This window comes from Mixophyes fleayi, chromosome 6 (assembly GCF_038048845.1).
Source record: "Mixophyes fleayi isolate aMixFle1 chromosome 6, aMixFle1.hap1, whole genome shotgun sequence".
NCBI classification, from domain to species: domain Eukaryota; kingdom Metazoa; phylum Chordata; class Amphibia; order Anura; family Limnodynastidae; genus Mixophyes; species Mixophyes fleayi.
The window spans coordinates 18744390-18768904 of NC_134407.1; the positions used below are offsets into that span (position 1 = coordinate 18744390).

A 24515-nucleotide genomic window follows, 5' to 3' on the forward strand; every position below is an offset into this window, starting at 1 on the left:
CAGATCTCCAAAGATAATAAAAACATACAATGGAAAGGATCTTGCTATACAATGTAATAAACCAAGTAACACTGAGAGTAAAACCATGTGGAGAAAGGAGAAACTGATACAGATGCCAGATTGATAATTTTAGTAGCCAGGGAACAGTGTTTTAATATCTAGAACACATCAGTGCAGTGTGGAATCCAAGGCTTCTTGTCCTTACAGTTCTAGTCTTGCTGCTGGGAGGAGAAAAGAGGTGTTTTACAGGGGGAAAGATGGTTAATTCCATTACTACTCACAGGAATCCTGCTGCATATGTTTCTGATAAGTTGTTTGTGCCTCGCGACCACGGTGCACCCACTCCTCCCAGCCACACCTTCTTCCCTGGGGTGTGCATATTTACCACCTGTATTCAAAACACACAGCTTCTGTTTTATAACATAAAATAAAACAAGATGAACATTCATGGAAACTATTTTACAGGTAGGTGCTGCCAATCCTATTTATATTGAACAGTGATGGGCAACGTGTTATACTTCCAGGGTCACATGTGCGACCCTCTAACCTTCCAACGGGCCGTTATCCTGAATCATGGTAATGTGTTAGAATATATCCCACATTTACTCCACAACACCCTTCAGATTTCCACTCAAGCCAATCTAACCCCATTTACACCAACATGCCTCTCATTCCTAACACTTGCCTTAAAACAACCTTGGTTTCTATAGGCAAAACCATCTTTTATCTTCAGTAACCTGTAGAACACTTTACATAAATGTCCCTTAATATAGTCATATAGACTGTGCCAAGTCAATGTTTAAGATAAAACTGTTTCCTAATTACAATATATCACTGAATTTAATATTTAGCACATTGAAAGCCTGGAATTGCAACACATATTAAAATGAGACAATAAGGCTTATATATTATCACAATCGGACATTAGTTGATCAAAGCCAATATCTAATTGGTTGCTTTAGTTTACTGCACAATTGTACAATTTGAAAACTGAAAAAAATATGAAGTAAAACTATGAGTGTTCTCAGAAAAACATTATCACTCTTTTCTCTGCCTGTCTACATGGATTAGTGAAGTCCTCTCATCTCCCTGCTTATACAATACATAGCTACATGATTGTATGCATTGGATCTATTGCAGTGCAGGCAACTAATGAGGGTTGCTGCTCAATTTTTAGCCAATCGGCAACTATGTACCAACCCTGACTGTAATATGCACTTAATGATATTGACATTGTTTAAAGTCTTGGAAGGCAAATAATTCTGCTTATGCATGAACAAATGAAAGTGTAGCTCTGATACGCCCATGGCTTGTAGATGTAGTCTGCAACGCCCAGCTAGGGTCACCAGCTGTGATACTGTGGGGTCATACACAATGCCCCAAAGGGTAGATGGAAAGACAAAAGCAGAAGGAGAGAGTTGTCCATGGAGAACTTAATCTATAACAGATGTCCACCGCAGATCACTGTACCGATTCATAAAGATAGTCTCCAAGCACACAGCAAGGAGTGCACTTACCCTCCACTCTCTGGAGTCTACAAATTCTGAAGACGCACACTGTGTAATGGCCCGATTTCCTACCACCCCTTTCATTAAATTGACTTCTCCATTATTCTTCTAAACCACTCCTTGTTTAAGCCTATTTTATTGATTCAATTACTCATGAGTGTGAGAAGACATTGGGACTGTCTTCATCACATGTGACATTTGTTACATTGGGCCAAGTGCACATAGGAATGTGCTTCTCTGCTGCGGTGCAACCGACAGGTGAAAAATGTTTCCCATTATAATTATAGGGTGAGGCCCAACCTCTACCAACTGAGCTGGGGCAAATTTCAAGACTTTTTGTGGAGTAGAAATGGCTGTGATCATGTCCACAAAGTAAAGAATGGCCCTAAAAAATGTGCCCCCTCTATTGTATCTTATATAATTTTTGCACTCCCTCACAAAGCCAGTATGACTGTGTATTTTGCCACATAGACAAGGGAAGGGTACGGTGCACATGTGCTGTAGCATCCCTCAGACTGCACAAAGCTATATAGAGGAGAGAGCGGTACATTTCCATTCTTTCCTCCACATTTTGCCTTACATAGTCCCCATATTATTACAGGGATACTTTCATCTACATCTAATTAGTGTTTGTTGGGATTTTGATAAACAGATTTACATTTCTAAACTAAAAACTTACTTTCTGAATTTTCCGGATCTGGTCAGACAGTGCGTCCAGCAGTCGTGTTTTCATAAAGTCCATGGCTTTGCCCACTCGTCCATCAATGTTATAACTAAAAAAAACAAAAAAAAACAAACCTATGTTATGTGAATTGTCTGATTGTATTTTTAGTAAAATGTTTTTAGTTTTGCATTTTATATGTAAATGTAAGAGCAACGCTTGTTCTACACCTACGTGTGATAAGTCCATTTGCTTTCCTGAGAAATAATGAGTAGAGGGGAGCCAGCAGCCACGGGATGCGATGCTGGTGGCCCACCACAGATAAATATATAGAGGAAGAAATAAAATGTGCGCAGTTATACCGGTAATAACAATACCAGTTGCAGCTTGCTACTAGCTCAGCTGTGTGTGGATTTTATAACTGTAATAATATTTTCACTGGACCTAAACTGAAATCTGCCATGTTGAAGTATCGCTACCCAGTTTGTGTTTCCCAGAAGTGTAAAAGTAAGACTTTACTACTGCGATTGTTCATCAGGCTTTGGGAAAAAAACCAAAGGACCAAATAAAATTGTAGCTTGAGAAACCAGAAAATGGTTCTAGATATTCCGAGAAAGACAGTAATTTACTGCAGTGCTGATCATTGTTTTTAAATGACACGTGTCCTTTTTAGTAACATTCTATTAAAATAGCTATGTCAGTCAATGTAGAATATGGAATGGCCTTGTGAAATCCCTAACCGGCCCATGGGCTGAACAGGTATAACAGTCTTTTGTGGTATAATTTCTAAATAATAATAGGTATAATTAAATTTGTTGTTCTGATCTAAAGTTCCATTCAATTGTACATCAGAAAAGTAATTCTATATGGTTTGCTACAGCTTGCTTGGTTACAGTAGCTTAAAAATAAACATGGCCTTTTCTGCTGATGAAGATTGAAAAATGCAACTTAAGTATCTTGAGTGGATCATCTAAAAATATGTCTGGAATCCTCGGAATAATTGAAGCTGTTCTGACAAAGACAATTAAGACAGCTCAGTTTAAGTAAATGCTTCATAGCCCTAGACATGCAGAACACAACCTGTTTAGTAGCTATTGGAGATGTTCTAGTTCTGGATTCTCACGTGAGCCCTATGCAGTGATCACACAGCAAGCCTGATTTAGAAAGACTCATATAATCTCTAAACAAGTCATATAGATGCATCGGAGGTCCCCAAAAAGGGAAAACCAACCAACCCTGAGCTCAAGTAACATATTTAGGTCACTGTCACAGGCACTAGGAGTTTTACCCAGAATTCACCAGGTGCAGCTACACTTACCAGAAGTGCGGACCTCTGGGTAGTGTGGTGAATCAGTGGAACCATACAGTAGAATAGAGGAAAGGAATGTCAATAGTATAAATGCTGAGTCTTGGCACAGTGGAACTGTGATGGTACAGCAGTTTAGTAAACCGGATAAAATGAGGAAAGAGTCCAAGTGCCTTAGCACGCAGGTAGCATATAGCAGGCCAGTACTTGATAACTGGATAACGTTAGGCAAAGACCAATCAACAATATAGTAGAAGAGTCAGCGACTTGCAGCTACAATACAGAGGCACTTGTAGACTTTAGTCCAGCTAATAGGTACCATACAGAGTAGTAGCTATATCACAAGGAAACATGAATGGTCTACAGCTGGTAAGTTTCACCACGGATATGTAGAGAAGACTTGTCCAGGCGCAGGTGTGTAACAGAATAACGTAAGTGGTCTGCAATTGGCAAGTTGTAAAACCGATGTGAAGGGAAGACTTGTCCAGGTGCAGGCGTGGAACGGAGTAACGTGAGTGGTCTGCAATAGGCAAGTTGTACCACTGATGTGAAGGGAAGACTTGTCCAGGTGCAGGCATGGAACGGAGTAACGTGAGTGGTCTGCAATAGGCAAGTTGTACCACTGATGTGAAGGGAAGACTTGTCCAGGTGCAGGCGTGAAACGGAGTAACGTGAGTGGTCTGCAATAGGCAAGTTGTACCACTGATGTGAAGGGAAGACTTGTCCAGGTGCAGGCATGTAACGGAGCAACGTGAGTGGTCTGCAATAGGCAAGTTGTACCACTGATGTATAGAGGAGACTTGTCCAGGAGCAGGCAGGTAACGGAGGTAGCGAGAGTAGTCTGCAGCGGGTAAGTTCTACTACCGATGTGGAGAGAAGACTTGTCCAGAGCAAACGGATAACACGAGCAGAAACAGGAAACACCTCAGAGTCTCAAGGAATGAGAACCAAGAACAGGCAAAGGTAATAGGGCTACAGGTGCCTTAAGTACTGAGAGGTGATTAATTAACCAATGGGACTAGAGGCGAGGTATTAACAGTTCAGGGTTTCTTTCACATGCGCAATCTTAGTCAAGATGGCGGACGGCCGCGGCTCAGGAGAGGCGCCGGCAGGAGCGAGAGGGACCCATGTCCCAACCTAGAGGCACTAACAGTCCGGTGAGTGACAATCACAGTGGGACTGAAACTGTCCCTAGATCAGCGCAGTTGTTAACGTTGCTTCCCCTATTTGTATGCCACCGACCATTAAATAGTAAGATTGTTTGTAAACTGCAGTTCTAGTTTAAGTAACAGAGAGGAAAAATAATGTAACATAAACACTAATTCTATATAACATATATATGACTTTATATGAAGGAATTATGCATGCACCAATTTACTAATCTTTTATCAATTAAATGTATTTCCAACACAAATTTTACCATAAAAAGATTAAAATATCGTTAATACTTTGGTATTTTCAGTTTGAAAATGCATTATATTAAAATGAGCATACTTTAATGAGAAGAGTATCCTAGTGTATCCTAGAGAAGACTATCCAATACATATGTAAGGCAATATCTATAAAGTCGATCATATTGAGCTTGAGGCAAAGATCACACTGTGGAATTAATCTGTTGATTGGAGACTAGCACACATTAAATTCATACATAAACTGCAATGCAGGCTGCTGTTCCCTGTTTCTGTAGTGCAGGGAATCCGATAATATCAGCTCTAGAAACTTATTCAATGTAGAGCTCTGTTCTTTTATGTATGACATATGACAGTTCATAGGCGCCAACACATTCAAGACATATATTTGAGTAACACTGGCCAGTAACCTTTCATCACACAGTGTTCTGCACCATATTTCCACCAACAGTAACCTATGACTTCATTGTATGTGCACGGTGTCTATGTAGAACAATACAAGGACGGCCCCCACAAAGGCAGAACGGAAAAGAAAAATCCCAAAGGTAAAATTGCAGTTTTTTCTTGCCAGTTTTTTTTTTCTCCAAACTTTCTAAACCCCCTGAATGCACTCATTATTTCCCAGCTAATAAAACAATCTGATAGATTTTTTTCAGAAGTATCATGTATGATTAGAGCAAATTAATTGACTTAAATAGAAATTCAAGACATAATTGTGAGCTCCTGTGAGGTTTTCAGGAATGAAACAGAGATCTGTTTATAATTGTTCCTTGTGGGGTGTCTGGATTATGTAGCCCCGGCAACCTGCCCTGAAGAATAAATCTGTGATCGTGGGGTCTCTATACGTTTTACAGATTGTATTGCTGATTGCTATAATGAGTCTTTGAAAGTAAAGAAGCAGAGTGTTCTTGTAATTCTTGGGGCTGTTTCACACATTCATTTGTCTGTATATTGGAAAATTAAATTAGCCATTTATATAGAAGTATAATCATTTACTATACTAAGACTACCCTAAAGTTACAAGATGTGATAAAACCCCACTTGTTTTGCTTTATCTTATGAAGCCTGATCTCACCATTAACATAATTTCCTAGTTCGCTTGTCCCATCGTTACTCTAGTTATTTTTGTTCTATTGTTTAGATCTGACTTTAAAAAGTATGAGGACGACACGATTCAAAATAATGAACAAGTCCACACTTCTAAGTGCTACATGTGTAGTGAATTATTACATTGTTAAGCTTAAACCATACAATGTGACTTAGCTATTCTGCATGTGAATGAAATGCCACACACTTAGCGAGACTGGTTCCTGTGTGATAAGCCAGCAACCAGCCAGTCATGATAACACAACTTGGGGAAACATTTGGTGGGACATTTGTTAGTGAAATTTACAGTTTAAACATCAAACTCCATAAGCCTGAAAATTGTGCCCATATGCCAGTGGAAATGAGTGGGGATTAGAACATCCTTGGGGAATGGGGTTACTAAACAATAGGGAAAAAACTGAGATGGAGCACATAGAAATGACTGTATATAGTGGGCCTTAATGATTCTGAGACATGTCTATGATTTATTAAAGAATGCTCACAACAGTGGTGATATTGAACAATTTAGCTTTGTGTCAAGTACCTCAAGAAAATATTGTTTTTTTATGTTTATTGTATTTAGATGCAGCCACCAAATTTGTTGAGGCCATCACCACTGATATATAATATCATAGAGGCACATGGTTATGGCAGCACTGTTTAATCCATTTGCACGGCCTACTATATTTATGTGGCAGGGTACAGATGGGATTTCCTCCCTGAGGCTGCACGTAGGCAGCAGCAACGGTCTTGGTACTGCAGCGAGTGGTCAGTCTCTGATAATCTCAGGTCATGGAGCAATGAGCGGGAATCAGTTAGAATAGTTCCTGGTCACAATTTTTAAACATGCTAGATTTTAAAATTCATAATGAAAACATAAAGGACAGGAGTAAGTATCATATCCTGGGATAGGCAATGGCACATAGTAACAAAAGCAACCAATAACAGAGACAAATGTATGATATTGAAAAAACTGATAAAATTGAAAATGAGAGGGGGCACTTCAAAGGTGTAAGAATTTTTACTTTTATTAAATAAAACTTTAAGATAAACACCTACCAGAAATAGGTTAAAATCATGTATATCACAGAAGGCTGTACAATAAAACTACTTCCTTGTTAGCTCAAATGGATCTGGAATAGCAGACCTCTTGCTCCAAGCCATGCTCTCAACGTGTTTTGCCATAAGACTTCATCCGGTGGATACCTCCTGACGAAGTCCTATGACCCATGTTTTAGTTCAATATACGCCGTTAATATTTGTAGCATGTATGTCTCTATTGCCTTGGAACAGATACCAAAATGTGAAGTGCTGTTTTGCTCATAGTACGCTGCACACAGTACATGGATTTCAGTGGCTCACATTAAGCAGAGAGCAATTATTAATGCTCCTATTTGAATAGGTTCTGATTGTGGGAGACGTCAGATTACTTGTTACTGTTAATGACATCCTACAACCAAAATTCAGAAATAATTTAATATTGCAGGTTTTACATAACCCTGCAGTTCTGGAGCTTAGTAAAGGTAGGTTTCTATAACTTAGACATTACTTGGTGTAGATTGGTTTGAAGAAATAGAAGAGAGGTCTAGGAAACTGAGGCCAGTGAGACTGCAGCTGACCCAAACACAAGTTCCAGGTGCAGGCCTTTCTGGGACCCAGGGGGAGGCAGAATTGCAGCTGAGTGAGGAACAGCTGCTGATTGCATAGAAGATGCAGCCAGTAACAGCCCAGCATTGTTCACCTTGCTTAGTGATTCCCAACATGTGTGTCAGGACACGTTTATGTGTCATGGTTACCAGGCTCCATGTGTCACAAGAATTTAGGAGGAACAACTGTTAAATTATGTTGAAATAATGCAATGGGGATTATATTTTAACTATATTTTTAATAAGCTGTAGTTCATGTGGATTATTAAATATACAGTTACTCATAATTATGGTGTTACATATTACAGTATTTTAACATTGGTGTGTAATGTAAAAATAAAGTATGTATCAGCATTATTGGTCATGACAGTGAAGAGGGTTGGGGATTACTGATGAAGTGCAATTTTGTTTTGTATCTAGCCATTACATTCATTGATAAAATGAACAGTCTGCATTGAATTATCTCTTTTTTGCAAGAAGTTGTATTTTCCCTAGGTACACCTGTGTATTTAATTGTATCTGATTTTCTGGTAAACTTTTAACACCCCCTTACTACCCAACCACCCCTTATTTAATTTGATTGTGTGCACAGACTTGCAGATAGAAATCAACTGTTTCCAGTTTATCCCTAGAATGGCTGTCTTATCTAGATGCCAAATTTAAGGATGTGGAAGTAACACTTTTGTGCTCTCCTTAGAATTGCTGTTAGAAGGAAATACAATCTCACAGGAATCTCATATTCCAAGATATGTTCTCACAAAACTTTCCTGTTAGAAGATGGACATATGCCTCATCTGTAGATTATCCATAAAATGATACTTACAATACTATTATAAAATAAAAAGTATCAACAATCATTATTCATTGTGTGAAATTATGCCCAGTAACACCATACATTTTGCCTCATTTACATAACATATTCCATAAACAATGGTTTTGGTAACTGTCTTTTGGGATCAGTACTTTTTACATATAAAGGTGCCACAGTATCAGGTCCTTGTGATTTCGCCTGCTGCTCATTTTGGTGAATAGCAGAAGGAAATTTGAGAGCTGGGCTACCAAATGGCAGCAAAGCAGAGGATTCGCACAGGCTGGAGGGGATCCAGAACAAGAAGAAGACGGACAGTGAAGAAACCCCAACCATAACATTGAACTCCACTGGCTGGCAATAAACTGGTGAATGGAAGGTATGAGTGGGATGAGTAAACTGAAGAAGGGAATCCTTTCTGACACCAGGTGGCATGTGAAAGTCTACGTTGCACATGAGGAACACCAGTCAGACAACAGGGGCACCGGGCATGTGTTGTCCACCTTTGTAGAGAGACTTAAAGGCAAGTCTCTGCTGAACCAAGCTGAAAAGAGCTGACCAATGTATACAACAAAAGCTGGTACATTGTGAATTATACCAAAGTCTGCAGGCCTGCTGGGAATTCCATAGGTAGTAGTCTTATAGGAAACCTTAAGAGGTGGTCATCAGAAAGGAGGCAAAATACAGGTCTGTTGCGGATCTAAGAGGGAGTGGAGGAAAATATTTTAAAAAGATGTTTGAGATGTACAGTATAAAGGGTTAATGTTTTTGAGGTCTTTGTGAGAGTGAGTAATTTCAATTGTAATTCGTGAGCAAATGGGTAGGGATTTGCATAGTGGTGCAGTGGATATGGAGCGGAAAAAGAAGAATATGAATGTTCCTGCAGCATTTAGGATGGATTGACTGATTGGTGTGGTGGATTACCAGAGATGAGGAGGCTGCAATTAAGGCAGTAGATGAGAAAATTAATAAAAGTTTTTGTTGCATCTTGGTTGCAGGAAAACAGTGTATACCAGGCCATCCGACTTGAAATCTCCTCCTCCGCTCTCTCGTCCACCCCCCCCACTCTTCCTGTCCCCTGGATCCCATCCCCTCCCAACTTCTTCGCTCCCTTTCCCCCACCACCTGCTCCCACCTCGCTCACCTCTTTAATCCTTCCTTCTCTATCGGCATCTTCCCCTCCTTGCTCTCGTATCCCCCATTCTTAAGAAACCTAATCTTGACCCCACTTCTCCCTCTAACTATTGCCCCATATCTCTTCTCCCCTTTGCCTCCAAAATTCTCGAGAGGCTCGTCTGCAGCCATCTCTCCTCCTACCTTTCTAAACACTCCCTCCTTGATCCTCTTCAGTCTGGTTTCCGTCCCCTTCACTCCACTGAAACTGCCCTGGCTAAAGTCACCAATGATCTCCTCTTCGCTAAAGTCAGGGGCCACTTCTCCCTTCTCATCCTCCTTGATCTCTCAGCAGCCTTCGACACCGTCGACCACCCCCTCCTCCTCCACACCCTCCAGTCCTTTGGCCTCTCCGGCCCAGTCCTGTCCTGGTTCACGTCTTACCTCGCTGACCGATCCTTCTCTGTCACCACCACTCGGTCTCTCTCCCTCCCGTCCACCCTTCCAGTCGGGGTCCCTCAGGGCTCTGTTTTGGGACCCTTACTCTTCTCTCTATACACCTCTTCCCTGGGTGAACTCATCAGCTCCTATGGCCTCAACTACCACCCCTACGCTGACGACACTCAACTTTACCTCTCCTCTCCTGATCTCTCTCCCTCCCTCCTCTCTAGGGTGTCCGCCTGCCTCTCTGCAATCTCCTTCTGGATGTCCTCTCGATTCCTCAAACTTAACCTTGCCAAAACTGAACTCATAGTCTTTCCTTCCCCTCACGCCTCGCCCCCTTCTGACCTCTCTAACACTGTTGACAACACCTCTATCTCCCCTGTCCCCCAACTTCGCTGCCTCTGTGTCATCCTCGACTCCTCTCACTTCTTTGGCCCCCACATTCTCTCTCTTGCTAAAGCCTGCCATTTCCAGCTGCATAACATCGCTCGCATCCGGCCCTTCCTCTCCCAAGATACCACCAAATGTCTTATTCACTCTCTGATCATCTCCCGCTTGGACTACTGTAACATCCTCCTTACTGGCCACCCCCACTCTCATCTCGCTCCCCTTCAATCTGTACTTAACGCAGCCGCTAGGCTTATCTTCCTTTCTTGCCGCTCCTCTTCTGTCTCCCCCCTCTACCCATCCCTTCACTGACTCCCCTTCCCCTACAGAATCCTGATCAAGCTCCTCACTCTCACATACAAGGCCCTCGCCAATGCCACTGCACCCTACATCTCCACCCTCCTCTCTATTCTTGCTCCATCCCGCCCTCTCCGTTCTGCCAATGACCGTCGCCTCTCTTTCCCCCTGATCACCTCCTCCCACGCGCGTATCCAAGACTTTGCACGCACTGCCCCCTCCACTGGAACAAGCTCCCTCCCTCCATCAGAACTTCCCCTAATCTGTCCTGTTTCAAACGGGCTTTAAAAACCCACCTTCTTTTTAAAGCCCACTTAACTTCCTACCTTTTCTTATGCCTCTTCCCCTCTTTCCTCTTCCCTTATACTTATCCTCCGTTCCTCCTTCTCTCCCTCTCTCCTCCGTGTCTCTCTGTCTGTCTACCCCACCCCTTAGATTGTACGCTCCTTTGAGCAGGGTCTTCTCTCCTCCTGTCTTCATCACTTTTAACTCTGCTCTCCAGCTACTTAACCCTCCTCCTCAAGGACCCTCTTCTCCTTGTCCCCTCTCGCTCCCTCCACCCCGCTCTGGGGGTCTCCCTGTCATCCGTGCCCTCCCTCTTGGACTCCGTCGTTGGCGGACCTTCCTCTCTCTCATCCTCCGCCCCCCCCCCTAGCTGTGTTTTGAGCTCACTGAGTTACTGTGCTTATTGTTTACTGTACTGTGCTGTCTCACCTCATATTGTAATTTCGTTTGTCTCTGTACGGCACTACGGACACCTAGTGGCGCCCTATAAATAAAAATTAATAATAATAATAATACCAGCAATAATTCAAAGGTTGAGGCAACAAGACTGACAAAGAGAATGGATTTCAGGAATAAAGAAGAGGGTAGAGTCAAGGGTGATACCAATGCAGCGGGCTTGGTAGACTGAGGAAATTGTGATATTGATGACAATGAGGAAGATCTGAGGGGAGGTGGTGACACTGGGAGGAGGAAAGATGATGAGTTCTGTATTTGAAGCTTTAGGTAGTGTTGGAATATCCATGTGGAAATAGCAGAGATGCAGTTGATCACATTAGATAATAGAGATGAGGAAAGGTATGTAGTTGAGGTAGATTTTTGGCGTCCCTTCCGCAGTCGCTGCCATCTTGACATGCTACGCCGTGCCATTTTTATATAAATAGGATCATGACATTACAGTATGTTTTTAGTAGCTGAACTTCCTATAAGTCTACTACTTTAGATTCAGAGGTTTAATGGAAACTGCTTATATTCTTAAATCACTAAACATATGATGTACAAATCAGTATCATTATTATACATTTTTATGAACCAAGTTCAAGGGAACAAAGTCAAAAGTGGTATATAATAGTGCTTGATTCATTATTAAAAAGGAAGGTGGCAGAGAATCCTAACATTTATAGATTTTGTTCCTTCTGTGTATTTGTTTTGTGTCCTGCTGCATATGAGCTCGGGCTCTTTCACATAAGTCCATGAGTATATGACTTAGCCACGGTGCATTGACTATTTTAACCCTTAAGAACAGGCAGGTTCAGTAATCATAAATCTTGCCGATCTTGAAGTCACCAAGGACTGTGCGAGTCATGTGTAGAACACCATAATCCCAAATGATACCTTCACAATGCTTAGCAAAGCAATTTGGAATACATTCAATTTCTGTCAGGGAATAGGGTGTGAAGGCTACAAGAGAACTATTCATGATAAGAAGGGGTGGGGGGTAATGTAAAACTCATTCAATGTGATATGAAATAAAAAGTTGCCAAATTCAGATTCTTGTGTATTTTTCTTTCAGATTATATGTTTGCAGGTCGTGAAATTCCCCAAAGAGCTGTAAATTACTTTTCCAAGGCTGAAGAGAAAGAAAGACACATATAGACAAACATTTATTCCAGCCAAATTTACCCTGAAGAATGCTAACATGTCATTTACAAGATATAGCCTAAATTGATCTTCTACATTTTCTTCTCCAACTCACTTGGTGGTATTGTATAGAAATGAGTTCTGTGTCTCTCCACACAAAAAGGTTAGTGGAACAAAAAGTATATCCTTATTGGAAACAAAGTGTGTAAAACTAGACAGCAGTTTAATCTGGCTAGTCATAGGTGACAATTATACCTAAAAAAAAATATGGAGTTTTGAGATCCTAGTGTAAGGCAAACCCCAGATGTGCTCTCCTTTAAGATTTTGTCCATGATGACTACCAGGCAATCTTTGCTTTTAAAAAACCTGTATAATGGGTGGTTTAATGTTTGTCTATTTTAAATGAACATCCTAGTGGACAGACACAATTAATTATTTGCAAGTAAAACAATGGTATTAAAATCCATAGGGAGACCTTTACAACCTAACAATCTGAAAGGCTTCAGGTTGGCATGGGCAGCCTTCTAACCTTCAAATGGGCTGCACATTACCCTTAGTTTCAGTAATAAATAAAAAACAATACATTTATGTATTGATGGAGATGTCGGTTTACATTTAATGAAATAAATAGACACCAATCTGTAATAACATATCGGCAGGCAATTTAATATTTCATGTTATAACTAACCAATCTGACAATAAAGCAGGCAGGCGCTGGGGCCCGCAGGGCCACCTGATTTGCCTGTCACTGATGTAACATGTTAATAAATAAATAAATATAAAAAAAATCAGAATACCTACTGTTGCCAGGTAACTGCATCCACCGCTCTCCCAGCAACCTTCATGAAACTGTAACGAAAAAGTACAACGCTGCTTACATGAACTGGACACTGTGAATTGATTTGGCCTCCACAATTATGTCAAATCATGTTATAACATTTCTTTTTAGTATTACACAGCCTTCATGTAAATATTTCATGTGGATTTTTAATTTGATAGGATAGCAAACGATATACAGATTTTTTTATGACATTAGTCACTGATAAAACAGATAATGGAGTTAATGTGATACCTGGCATTGGCTAGCTGAGCAAATTAACATTACAGGTGTTTAAGCGATTACTTATATAAAGGTTTTATTGTGTTTTTAATGTTTGAACAAGTTTTTGTCACTTAGTGTGTCTTAATCGTTAACCCAACAAGTGAATATATTAGCACTATCCTCCAAACATTCCAGCTTACATGTCAATAGATAAGAACCAATATTAGTTTATGCTTCGGTTTCCCAGAAACAATTAAGCAAAACTATTTCTGCAGTGGTCACTTTTAAGAATACAATACTGCACTATTCTATTACAAAACTGAAGGCCAATGATTAGCTTCTACTCTCATAATCTATTCCATGTGAAAAATAATGTATGGAAATGTGTGGTAAGATAGTGTATGTAAGGAGTCACGAGACTGTAAAGCCCCTCAGGGTTTAAAATGTCCTATACTCAATATTAACAAATTTTACCTGCAACCTCAGCACTCACTTAGAGTCCCAGGAGACTGATATAGATAACATCTCACATGCGCCATGTGAGTGCAAACCGTCAGTTGAGGTCACCAGGGAACAAAGTTTGATAATTCAACCAACATGTGGAAAGGCCTCAGAGTCTCCTTTGGTAGACTGACAATACAGATAGCAGTTCAAACAATAAAAGTGTACATGTCACTTGATCACCTAGCATTGTCCTTGCTACTTTTGATGAGTGTGACTGTGTACTTTTTGATTTGTACAGGACTGAAGTTGCATCTGATAACAATAATGCATACTCTGCAAAACTCAACATGGAAACTCTAAGTTCTCAGTCATCCTCAGTTCATAACTGTAATACTTCCATGGGAAAATTCCAAACGAGCACAGCTACTACTGATGGAAGTATCAGGTATAGGGAATACGTACAGCAGGATGCATCCTAGAGAACTCACCCTAAAAGTGTTTGTTCTTAGGTTCATGCCACAACAGATAAGCGGTGGAGTAACTGTGGTCAGGGTCAATATATGTTTTTTACTGCTCATTGGTGGTCAACTACAGGTTCTTCACCAAAACCATCATCAAAGCAAACAAAATCCTGGCTTACATAAATCAAGAAACTGGGCACAGGTTGTCCACCGTACATCTAAACTTTCGAAAGGTGACATTTTAATAATTCCTACAATCTTGGGGTTTGGGCTTACTCTAATGGCACTGAGATTATTGCACTTGATCCAATGAAATGATTCTAGTAATGTCAATGAAGACCCATGCCCGTTCCAATGTAGTATTATTATTATTATTATTATTATTATTATATTATTAATTGTAATGGTAAATTTGCTATTTATATAGCACTTTCCTTCCAATAGTGTGCAAAGCACTTTATATATTTTGCAGAGACAAGGCAGCCATCGTGGGTGTACTCAGTTGCTGTCCTATGTAATCATTCAGTCTCTGCCCTATTGGAGCTTACAGTCTAATTTTATCCCCCCCCCCCCCACACACACACACACACTCACACTGGCGTACACAATGTACACTGCATCTTGTTCAAGTGCTCCTCGATGTAAACATCACATTATAGTCAAACCTCCTACCACTTTAGTATCATCCTTTTCAATCATATGAAAAGGATGATACTAATATATCATATCAATAAATATTGCACGCTTTTGACACGTATATGGATTATCATTATCCTTATTATAAAGCACCAACATATTACGTAGTGCTGTACATCAAGGGGAGTCACAATACAAATAAATAACATGCAATGACATGAGACAGAAGGTAAAGGTGGCCTTTCCACACGCACATACAGTAAGAGATGCGGGCAACAATTGTAGCTGTTGGTGGGGAAAGTGTATGTGGATATTGCAAAGCAGAAGCATTATCTGCCACAATAATAAAGCAGCTACTGGAGACTGGCATTTCTATGGAGTGTATGGTGGTGTAGTACACTCATAGGCAAGGGCTGGCTGGGCTGGGGGGCATATGACTCCCTTGATGGCCCCATAGTGGGCTATCTTGGGCTGGGTCACTGGGTTACATGCATTGATTTTTCTTTAAAATGTTCCTAATAGGATGCTGAGATTAGTCTCACCCCTCCCTCCCCCCGGGCTACAGTTTGGCAGTCCTCCCCTTGTGAGGGGTGCCGCGTGCACCTACCAATACTTCAGAAATGCTAGGCAACAGAGGTGGGTGTGCTCCGCAACAATACAACTGATGTTCTACTGATACTGGATTTGTTGTGAAGCCCTGAGGAGTCTCCTCTCCTTTAACTCTTCCCACCTTTTCTCTCCGCTTCACTTTTCTTTCCCCTCTTTCCTCCTCTTTACTCACTACCTTGAAATTTGTTAGTATGCTTGAAACCTATTGTTCGTTTTTTATTGTTTGCACTGCTTAAAATTGGAGGATGGATTGGATTATTTGTTTCAGACTTTTTCGTTGTGCTCTGCTCCATCTGCTGCACTTTCTCCTCAATAAAAAACAGAAATGTTAGGCACTCACCCGAGGAAGTGACCATACCCCCAACATGGTGTGACCATGCCCATTTTTGCATTTGCTCACATTGTCCCCGATTACTTTGAGAATAATGTTGATCAGTATATGATAGTTTATATTTCCAGCAAAACTCTAATGAAGAATGATGACATGGGCACTTTTTTTTGACGGGGAGGTGTCTCCCAAGTGCAAACTGTACACACAGTAATTTGTTAAAGTAAGAATAAAGCCATTATACATGTACAATACATCCCGCAGCTATATCTGAACAACCCAGGCTCTTTCCCTGTCCACAGTGGGCGTGAACAGGGGTGGATCAGCCATAAAACCTACCGGGACTTTTCTATTGAACCATCCCTCCCTCCTTCCTTCCCCCTACCTCTGTGTCTGGCTGCAGTCTCCGCACAGAGGTCACATGTGATGTACACCACATGAACGGTGCTGTCCAATATGTGCAGTGCGAGTAGTCTCCAGCAGCAGGAACAAGGTAGGTGTGAGACTGCTAAAGTGTGCAAAGGGAAGGGCTGCTAAGGTGTGTGAAGGATGGGAGGGGGCTGCTAAAGTGTGTGAAGGAAATGAGGGGATGGGGGTTGCTATAATGTGTGAAAGAGGGGAGGGGGCCTGCTATAATGTGTGAAGGAAATGAGGGGAGGGGCCTGCTATAATGTGTGAGGAAGGGGGGGTGTATGCTGCTAGAATGTGTGAGAAAGGGAGGATATGTTGCTATAATGTGTGAGGGAATGGGGGTTCTTAATATATTGTGTAATATGAGGGAAGGGAGGGGGCTGTCTTAATGGTACATGGGTGTGAGGTAGGCTATTAATTTAATGGTGGAGTTTAAGTGGGAGCTAATTATTTAATGGGTGCCATTTTATTTGTGGGGTGATGATGGGGCAATTTAATTTATTGGTCGGGCTATTTAATACTGGGGCCTATTTAAATTAAGATGGGCTAAAGGAACCTTTAATTTAATACTGGAGTGTTTTGGGGCTATTAACTGCATGTACGGCTATTAAAGGTGAATATTAATTATTTAATGCCTCGGGATAGTTGTAGGAAATGGTTATATTAAACGTAATTAAATTAATTTATTGCTGGGACTGTGTGGAATGAGGGAAATGGGTCTATTTATTAAATGTGTATACTATTAATTTAATGTCAGGGCTGGTTGGAGGGAAATAGATCTATTTATCAAATGTGAGTGCTATTATTTTAATTTTGGGGCTGGATGGAGGTCTAATTATTTAAATGGGGTTGTTACTGACTTAATGTCGGGGGTGGTTAAAGTTTTCTAAATTTTCATGTACCCATTTTTTTTCCAAATAGGGCCTCCAACATTCCAGGATCCAGACAAGCAGCAACTGATCTAAAGAGCAGTCACTGGTGGTGAAAGTGACAAGAACATGTAGGAGAGAGCAGGACAATCTGCCAATTGTCCTGAATCTGGTGGAAAGTCCCGAATTTGGGTGACTGTCTCGCTTAGTCAGGATTTGGTCCACCTGAAAGGACAGTTGGGGGGGGGGGGAGGATGTCCTGTTTTACACTGTCCAGCTCTGGTGAAACTTTAATGGTTCTTGCATTGATTCCATTCTACCTTACACTCGCCTTCTACCTTACACTGGTCCCATTTTCAGATCACTTTGTTGAACATATGGCTAGTCCCCATTGCACAGACAATATAATTAATCTTTCCTCCAGTTCACTTACTATATCACCAGCAAACCCTTGGAATAGCTCTTCCCTTCACTTATGCCATTGTCTGCCAACCCTCCCTGAGCCGTTATTAATTCAAAACACCCATAATTACTGAGCACATGTAGGGTTCATACACAATTGTTACAAAGGAAGTGTTTACTTGCAGATGCTTGAAGCATTTCACCTTGGTGATGATCGCACTGGATAGCTGTTTATTATAAGGATTATTTTTAATGCGTTTTTTGAAACACACAGTACACATATTTATATGTTAAAAAGAGAGATTTGGCTGGTAGTTTGCATCTCATGACGTCAGGAGAAGATAAAACAGTGTGGTGTGGTGCTCATATGCTGCTCTGGCAGTCTGATTTTGTCAACATGTTTTGTAATAGTTAAACCTTCTAAACAAAGACAGATATGTTTCTATGAAGGGAATATTGGAAGTCTGAGCACAGAGGCATAAAGGATTCCTGTATTTTTATAACACAGGACTGGCAGCTTTTCCCCTGCATTGCTTTAGTAATGACCCACTGAGTATTAAGTCATCACATCTAGGTTTTCCTAAATGGCACTACAACCAACTTCCAGTAGTTGTAAACCCTGTCTACTTTTGTGTTGGCCCAACCTACAGTTGAATTGGTCCCGTCCACATGAGGCCACTTCAAAAATATTTTCCAGGGCCACTTTAAGTTCCCAGTCTGCACCTAGGTGCGAGCCAGTGGCTGTAGCCTATTGTAACTGGAAATAGCCTTGTGGTACTTGACTGAGCAGCTTGTTATGGGTTTACTGTTTCTTTCATTGTGAGATGCTAACTAAAAATAGTAATTTTAAAATAATTTTAAAAAATGCAGGAGCAAAATCTATTCAAATGAGCAGGAGCACACTGGAAACAGCAAACTACACATAGGCTAAAACAAGGAACTCTGTAAATTCTGCAATATTGCTAAACTAGGTAATTTTGGGGAAAAAAATTGTTAAGAATTTGGTGACAGTATTGAAGCCCATATGCAAACATCTATAATACAGTATATACTACCATATACCACTTCACAGTTTATATGGGTTCCTACATCAACATTCGAGAAATAAATGTATCAGCTATTGCACGTTGTTAACAAATAATCTAATTTTTTCAAAGCCTTAAGTGGCTTAGTAATATTCGGATTTTCATGTTTAGCCTATATGTAAGCTCCTGGCTATTTAAGGTGTGTTGCTGCCCATCTCAATGTAATGTATATTCACTCACTGCTGTGTAGCACCTTGGACTCTATGTTAAGTAATAAAGTTTGTGCGGACACGGCGTAGTTTATATAAAATAATGTTTTACATGAATTTCAAAGATATTTACTTGGTGAAAGCATACAAGCACATATCAACTACTTACTGGAACAGAAACCTTACTTTTATTTAGAGATGGGCGGGCTCAGTTCCCCGAGAACCGAACCCGCCCGAACTTCACCTATCCGAGTACCGAGCCGAACAGGCTCTGTACTCTCCCGCCCATTCGGATTCAAAATCGAGGGAAAACGTCATTGTGACGTCGTCAGATCTCAGAGCTCGGTTCTCGCGATATTTGAAATGCATAAATACTCGCCTCCACAGCAATCCATCGCCATTTGACAGAAGGAGAGAGCAGGGTTAGGTCGCAGGCAGCATTGGAGCAGGAACAGAGCAATTGTTGTATACCTTATTCTTTCAATTATTATTGAAATTCTTATAGCAATTGTTAGAGCAGGAAGAGAGGAGGATAGAGGAGGCATTTTTTGGAATATTTTGCTTTGTGGTGTCTCATATTCCCCAGTGTGAAACAACAATTTTTCTGGCTGCATAAAGTATTATCTAGCAGTACTATATATTTAATAGTTTGCACTACAAGTGCTTTGGGGTGTCCCATATTCCCCAGTGTGAAACAACATTTTTTCTGTCTGCATAAAGTATTATCTAGCAGCACTATATATTTAATATTTTTGCACTACAAGTGCTTTGGGGTGTCCCATATTCCCCAGTGTGAAACAATAATTTTTCTGTCTGCATAAAGTCTTATGTAGCAGCACTATATATTTAATATTTTGTACTACAAGTGCTTTGGGCTCATTAAAATGGATTCAAAGCCGTCCACATATGAGCAGGATCAGCAAGCAGGTGCTGGCACCAGTCCTGATGGTAGTCTTCCCTGTACGTCATCTGGTAAAGCCTATGTAAAAGTACATAGTCTTTTTAAATCAGGGAAAAAACACACCCAAAAAAAATTAAGTATACTTATAAGTATAAGTATAAGTGCAATCTACCCCCCAAATAGGAAAGGGACTTGGGGCATTTCTATATCAAGTACAGTCTTGAAAGGCTGCTGTTTTGTCAATTTCACGATAAGGGTAGGGTGTGATACACAGACAGACACCAAACTGCCTTTGTCCATTTCTTTTTATATTCTACAGTCTAGACCGGCTGCATTGTTTTCTATTTTACTACTAGTGGAGAGGGGGTCTAATACAGACTGACACCAAACTGCCTTTGTCCATTTATTTTTATATTGTTCAGTCTATGCAGGCTGCTTCTTTTCAATTTAACTACTAGTGGGTGGGGGGGGGGCAGGCTGATAAACAGCCACCAAACTACCTTTGTCTGTTTCCTTTTATATTGTACAGTCTATGCAGGCTGCTCCTTTTCTATTTAACTACAAGTGGAGGGGGTGGGGGGGATGCTCATAGACAGCCACCAAACTACCTTTGTCCATTTCCTTTTATATTGTACAGTCTAAGCAGGGTGCTTCTTTTCTATTTAACTGCAAGTGGAGGTGGGGAGGCTTATAGACAGCCACCAAACTACCTTTGTCCATTTTGTTTTATATTGGACCGTCTATGCAGGCTGTTTTTTTTCTATTTTACTACAAGTGGAGGGGAGGGGGGCTGATGCAGACGGAAACCAAACTGCCTTTGTCCATTTCTTTATATATTTAACTATAAGTGTAGGGTGTAATATACACCCAAAGACGATGGCTGCATTGCCAATAGGCTAAGATGGAGAGGAAGACAATCAGGTTTGTGTGCAGAATTAAGGACGGCCTACCAGGGATTAAACTGTTTTTTTCCTAATTTATTAGCTTTAGAATTACCTTACTTATCCAAGAAACAGGTGGAGCACTAAATTAGGTTAATTTAGGCCCAAAAAAATTGATTTTTAAACAAAATTGCAAAACAAAACCAAAACCAAAACCAAATAACGCAAGGGCGGTTTTGCCAAAACCAAAACCCGAAGGTAATCCAGATCCAAAACCAAAACCAAAACACGGGGGTCAGTGACCATCTCTACTTTTATTAAAGAATATTTTTGGTTCAACTGTATTTTTTCTGTGATGATACAATTTTGAATGTTGACAACTGTGGAACATACTCATTTATTTTTTTAACCCTTGAGAGAGTGCCACATTGTTTTATAATTTTATCTCAATAGTTATAAAAGCTATGGTAAGGGATAATTTATCAGGCAATATTTTTTATTGTGCAAGGTATTTTCTTGCAGCAAAGTGCCATTATACTGTGCTATTTCTGTTTAAGACATTAGAACTAGTAACACCTAATCTATTCTTTTAAACACTCTCCCAAACCAAACTATAAAATACGTAAACTACATAAAACACACATGCAAAACGAAAGATGAGAGGAGGTTATATTTGTGCTGCCCTCAGACAATGTCCATCTGCTGCCTCCTCCAGACCCTGTAATGAGGGTTGCCAAAGCCAGCAGTGTAACAATCCTCACTACAGTGAAGTGACTCAGGTGATTGTAGAGACACTTTGGGGGGTATTCAATTGTCAGCGAGATTTTAATTTTCGCCAGTTGTGTTAAAAAAAAAAAATCTCCCGTGGGTTTTTGCCGGCAATAGCGACCGTTTTGAGTTAGCGCAGCGGGAAAACTCGTGCAATTCAATTTAAAAAGAGAGAACGCTGCCCCTGAGCGTTAAAAATTGTGTTTGCAAGATTTTAGGGGAGTGAAGGGGAGTTTTAACGCTGTCATGTAAAACACAATAAAAGGGTTTTGCATACATTTCCATACATTAGATTGCATTTCACATTGATACACATTGATAATATCTACATTACAGTACTTTCTTTTAGCATATTTTTTTATTGAACTATTTTTTACCATACAATCATCTATACCATGTCAAAACACATTACTACATTCTATTTTGTACCAAAAATATACATAAATCTAAATAAATAGTGATTTTATTTTTTTAGTTTTTTTTTTTTTATTTCAATATTTTTCACAAGAAAATCAACTTACACAAGTTAGGCATTAGTGATAAACATAAGTTTAACTTTTTTTCCACATTTTTACATGATTTCCAATACTTTTCAGAGGTTTTTTATTTTTAACACACCTCAAGGAGGTGCGAGATAGAACAGCATATTTGCCTGTTTTACCACGTTAAATAACAATTGAATAGCTTTTAACGCGGCTGCCTCTCACACACCCTGTACTTTCAATAGACCTTCTACTGGAGTGCGAGAAGACCCTTTGATGAAAAAAAACGTAGCATTAAAAATCGAATTGAATTTCGAGTAAAGTTAAACCGCTCGAAATTGATAAAAAAAACAGCGTTAAAATGACTTAACACGCTCAAAAAAAACAACTCGCTGACAATTGAATATCCCCCTTCAATCAAGCTGACAGTCCAACACCGACAGGTAAGGACAAAGTGTGGGGGAAAGTATATAGACCAAAGCAGCGCCAGTATGTGAACAAGGAGGATGGCTAACATCCATAATTGAAACTTCAAGATTCATGTGGCTGATTGGATTCATTCAGAAGACATTGCTATTTTGCCTCATGGTCTACAGCCTGAAATTGTCCAGCCCGTGAGTTGCACAGCAATGTGATTGAATCCTGCTTACTAAAAGCCACCCTATATAACGATTATAGCAAACAGTCAGGTATTGGTCTGCCATCTTACTAGAAAAAGATGGAACATATTCTGGCAGTAATTTGCCATTCCTCCACACTTGCATGTGTTGTGGGTGGGGCTGCGCGGGTTGAGCACTAGCCACTGATCCCACTGTGCAGAGTCAATTTTAACTGCCTGCATGAACCTGTATTTGGTCCTTGCAGCTTTCTAATAGTGGGTCCACTACTTTTGGTGTCACCATTATACGGAGCAATAGCTGTCCCATTGCAGACAGAAATTTTTGCAGTTGCCAATCTTGCATTTTGTAGAGTTGTTGGTGGATGGTGATGGTGTCCATGCCATGTGTAGAGGTGTAACTCCTTACAATGGTACTACACACATTGCATGTAAACTTCATCAAATCCTTTGTGGTGCCTTCTCTTGGCAGTCTCAATTACTGCCAAGCCAGAGACAGTCATGAGCAGGAGTCTGGGTTACCAACATCTCTAAAAGATGCTCCAAGTATTAGACTTGGAACATCCATGCACGTCTGGGACACTCCAACATCAAATGAATCCTGCGAGGGGAAAAGGTATCTTTGGCATATGTCTGTTTCTATGTAACTTATGCTGTTGCAATAGAATAAACAGAAGGGACAATGAAGTAGCTAAAACTGCAGGTGCACTCCCAGTCAGACTAGCACTACCAAAGCTGTCTCTGACAGATGCTACAGCATAAGCAAGGTCTGCAACCACAAACGTGTCCACTTCTGTCACAGACAATGTTTGCAGAATGACGTGAATTAGTTTATTGTTACTAACAAGAGTGGTGCGGATGTTTTCAAACTGTCCCAGACACGAAAGCAGGCCACACATAAAAGCACTTTACTGTGATGGCAGGGTTCTCCTCAACTTTTGGACATGACTACCATGCAAAAACAAACAGTGAGCAAACAATACACTGTGACTTGACCACTGCACAAGTGAGTAAATCAACACATATAGCTCACTTCTTGTGAGGATAGGTCAGCACTTCATGTGCCTAATGAGCGCTCGCCTGGCAGAGAAAAAGTATGTCGCCCAGGAGGAAGGATAGAACAGTAGGCATAAAATACCAAATAAGCACTAGACACTACGCGAAGAAAGCAAATGTTTCCAGAACGGAAAGGTATTAATACCAAAGCATGGATATAGTTGAGAACATCTCTCCAAGCAATGAGTTGTGACCCGCAGAGGACAGCGCAGAGGTGCATGTTATGACATTTGTCACTGTGGACATCATTCAGACAATCTCCCATTACTTTGAGGACCACCTCGCCTGGATGTGATGTCCTTGTGCGATCAGGACAGTGACCTGAGTGTCTGCTCTCCTTGACATCTGATTACCCACTAACACCAGAACCCAGGACAGTTGTCACTTTGCCTTGCCTGGACTACCTTTCTGGGTGTCTGAGTTGCAGCCGATGGTTATGACAGATGAAGAGCACAGATCTGAAGGTAATCATGTACAATGGGTATAGTGTGTACACATGAATCGTCATGCTGATTGGGATTTTTTTATTTTTCCTGTCCTTAGTGAAATCGCTATAATTATCACATTGTTAGAATTTTCCTGTAGTGTGTACCCAGCCTTAAATGTTCATTGAGAAGAATTGTACATGATAAATTTCAGATTGCATATAGATTTGTAGAGAAGTGCTATTCTCAACTTACTTTTTTGATATGTGTGACACACCCACCCTAAAATGTACTTATAATGATAAACTTTGTTACATTCGACAATTTCTGAATGCCAGTTGAATATCTTTAGAAGTCCAAACATACACTATGCTACACATAAAGGCTTTCATAACAAACTGTATAATAAGCAACTTTATAGC

At 40.5% G+C, this 24515-nt stretch overlaps 1 protein-coding gene across 1 annotated transcript in view; it reads right to left on the reverse strand.

Moving 5' to 3' along the window:
• The window catches only part of HPSE2 (heparanase 2 (inactive)), a 267375-nt gene that overhangs the window by 58899 nt on the left and 183961 nt on the right, over positions 1-24515 (reverse strand). Inside the window, exons 6-8 of the mRNA XM_075215955.1 lie at positions 13330-13377; positions 2188-2281; positions 282-388 (exon numbers count right to left, since the gene is read on the reverse strand). Coding sequence (XP_075072056.1) covers positions 282-388; positions 2188-2281; positions 13330-13377 — 249 coding nt within the window. The remainder of the gene's footprint in view (positions 1-281; positions 389-2187; positions 2282-13329; positions 13378-24515) is intronic.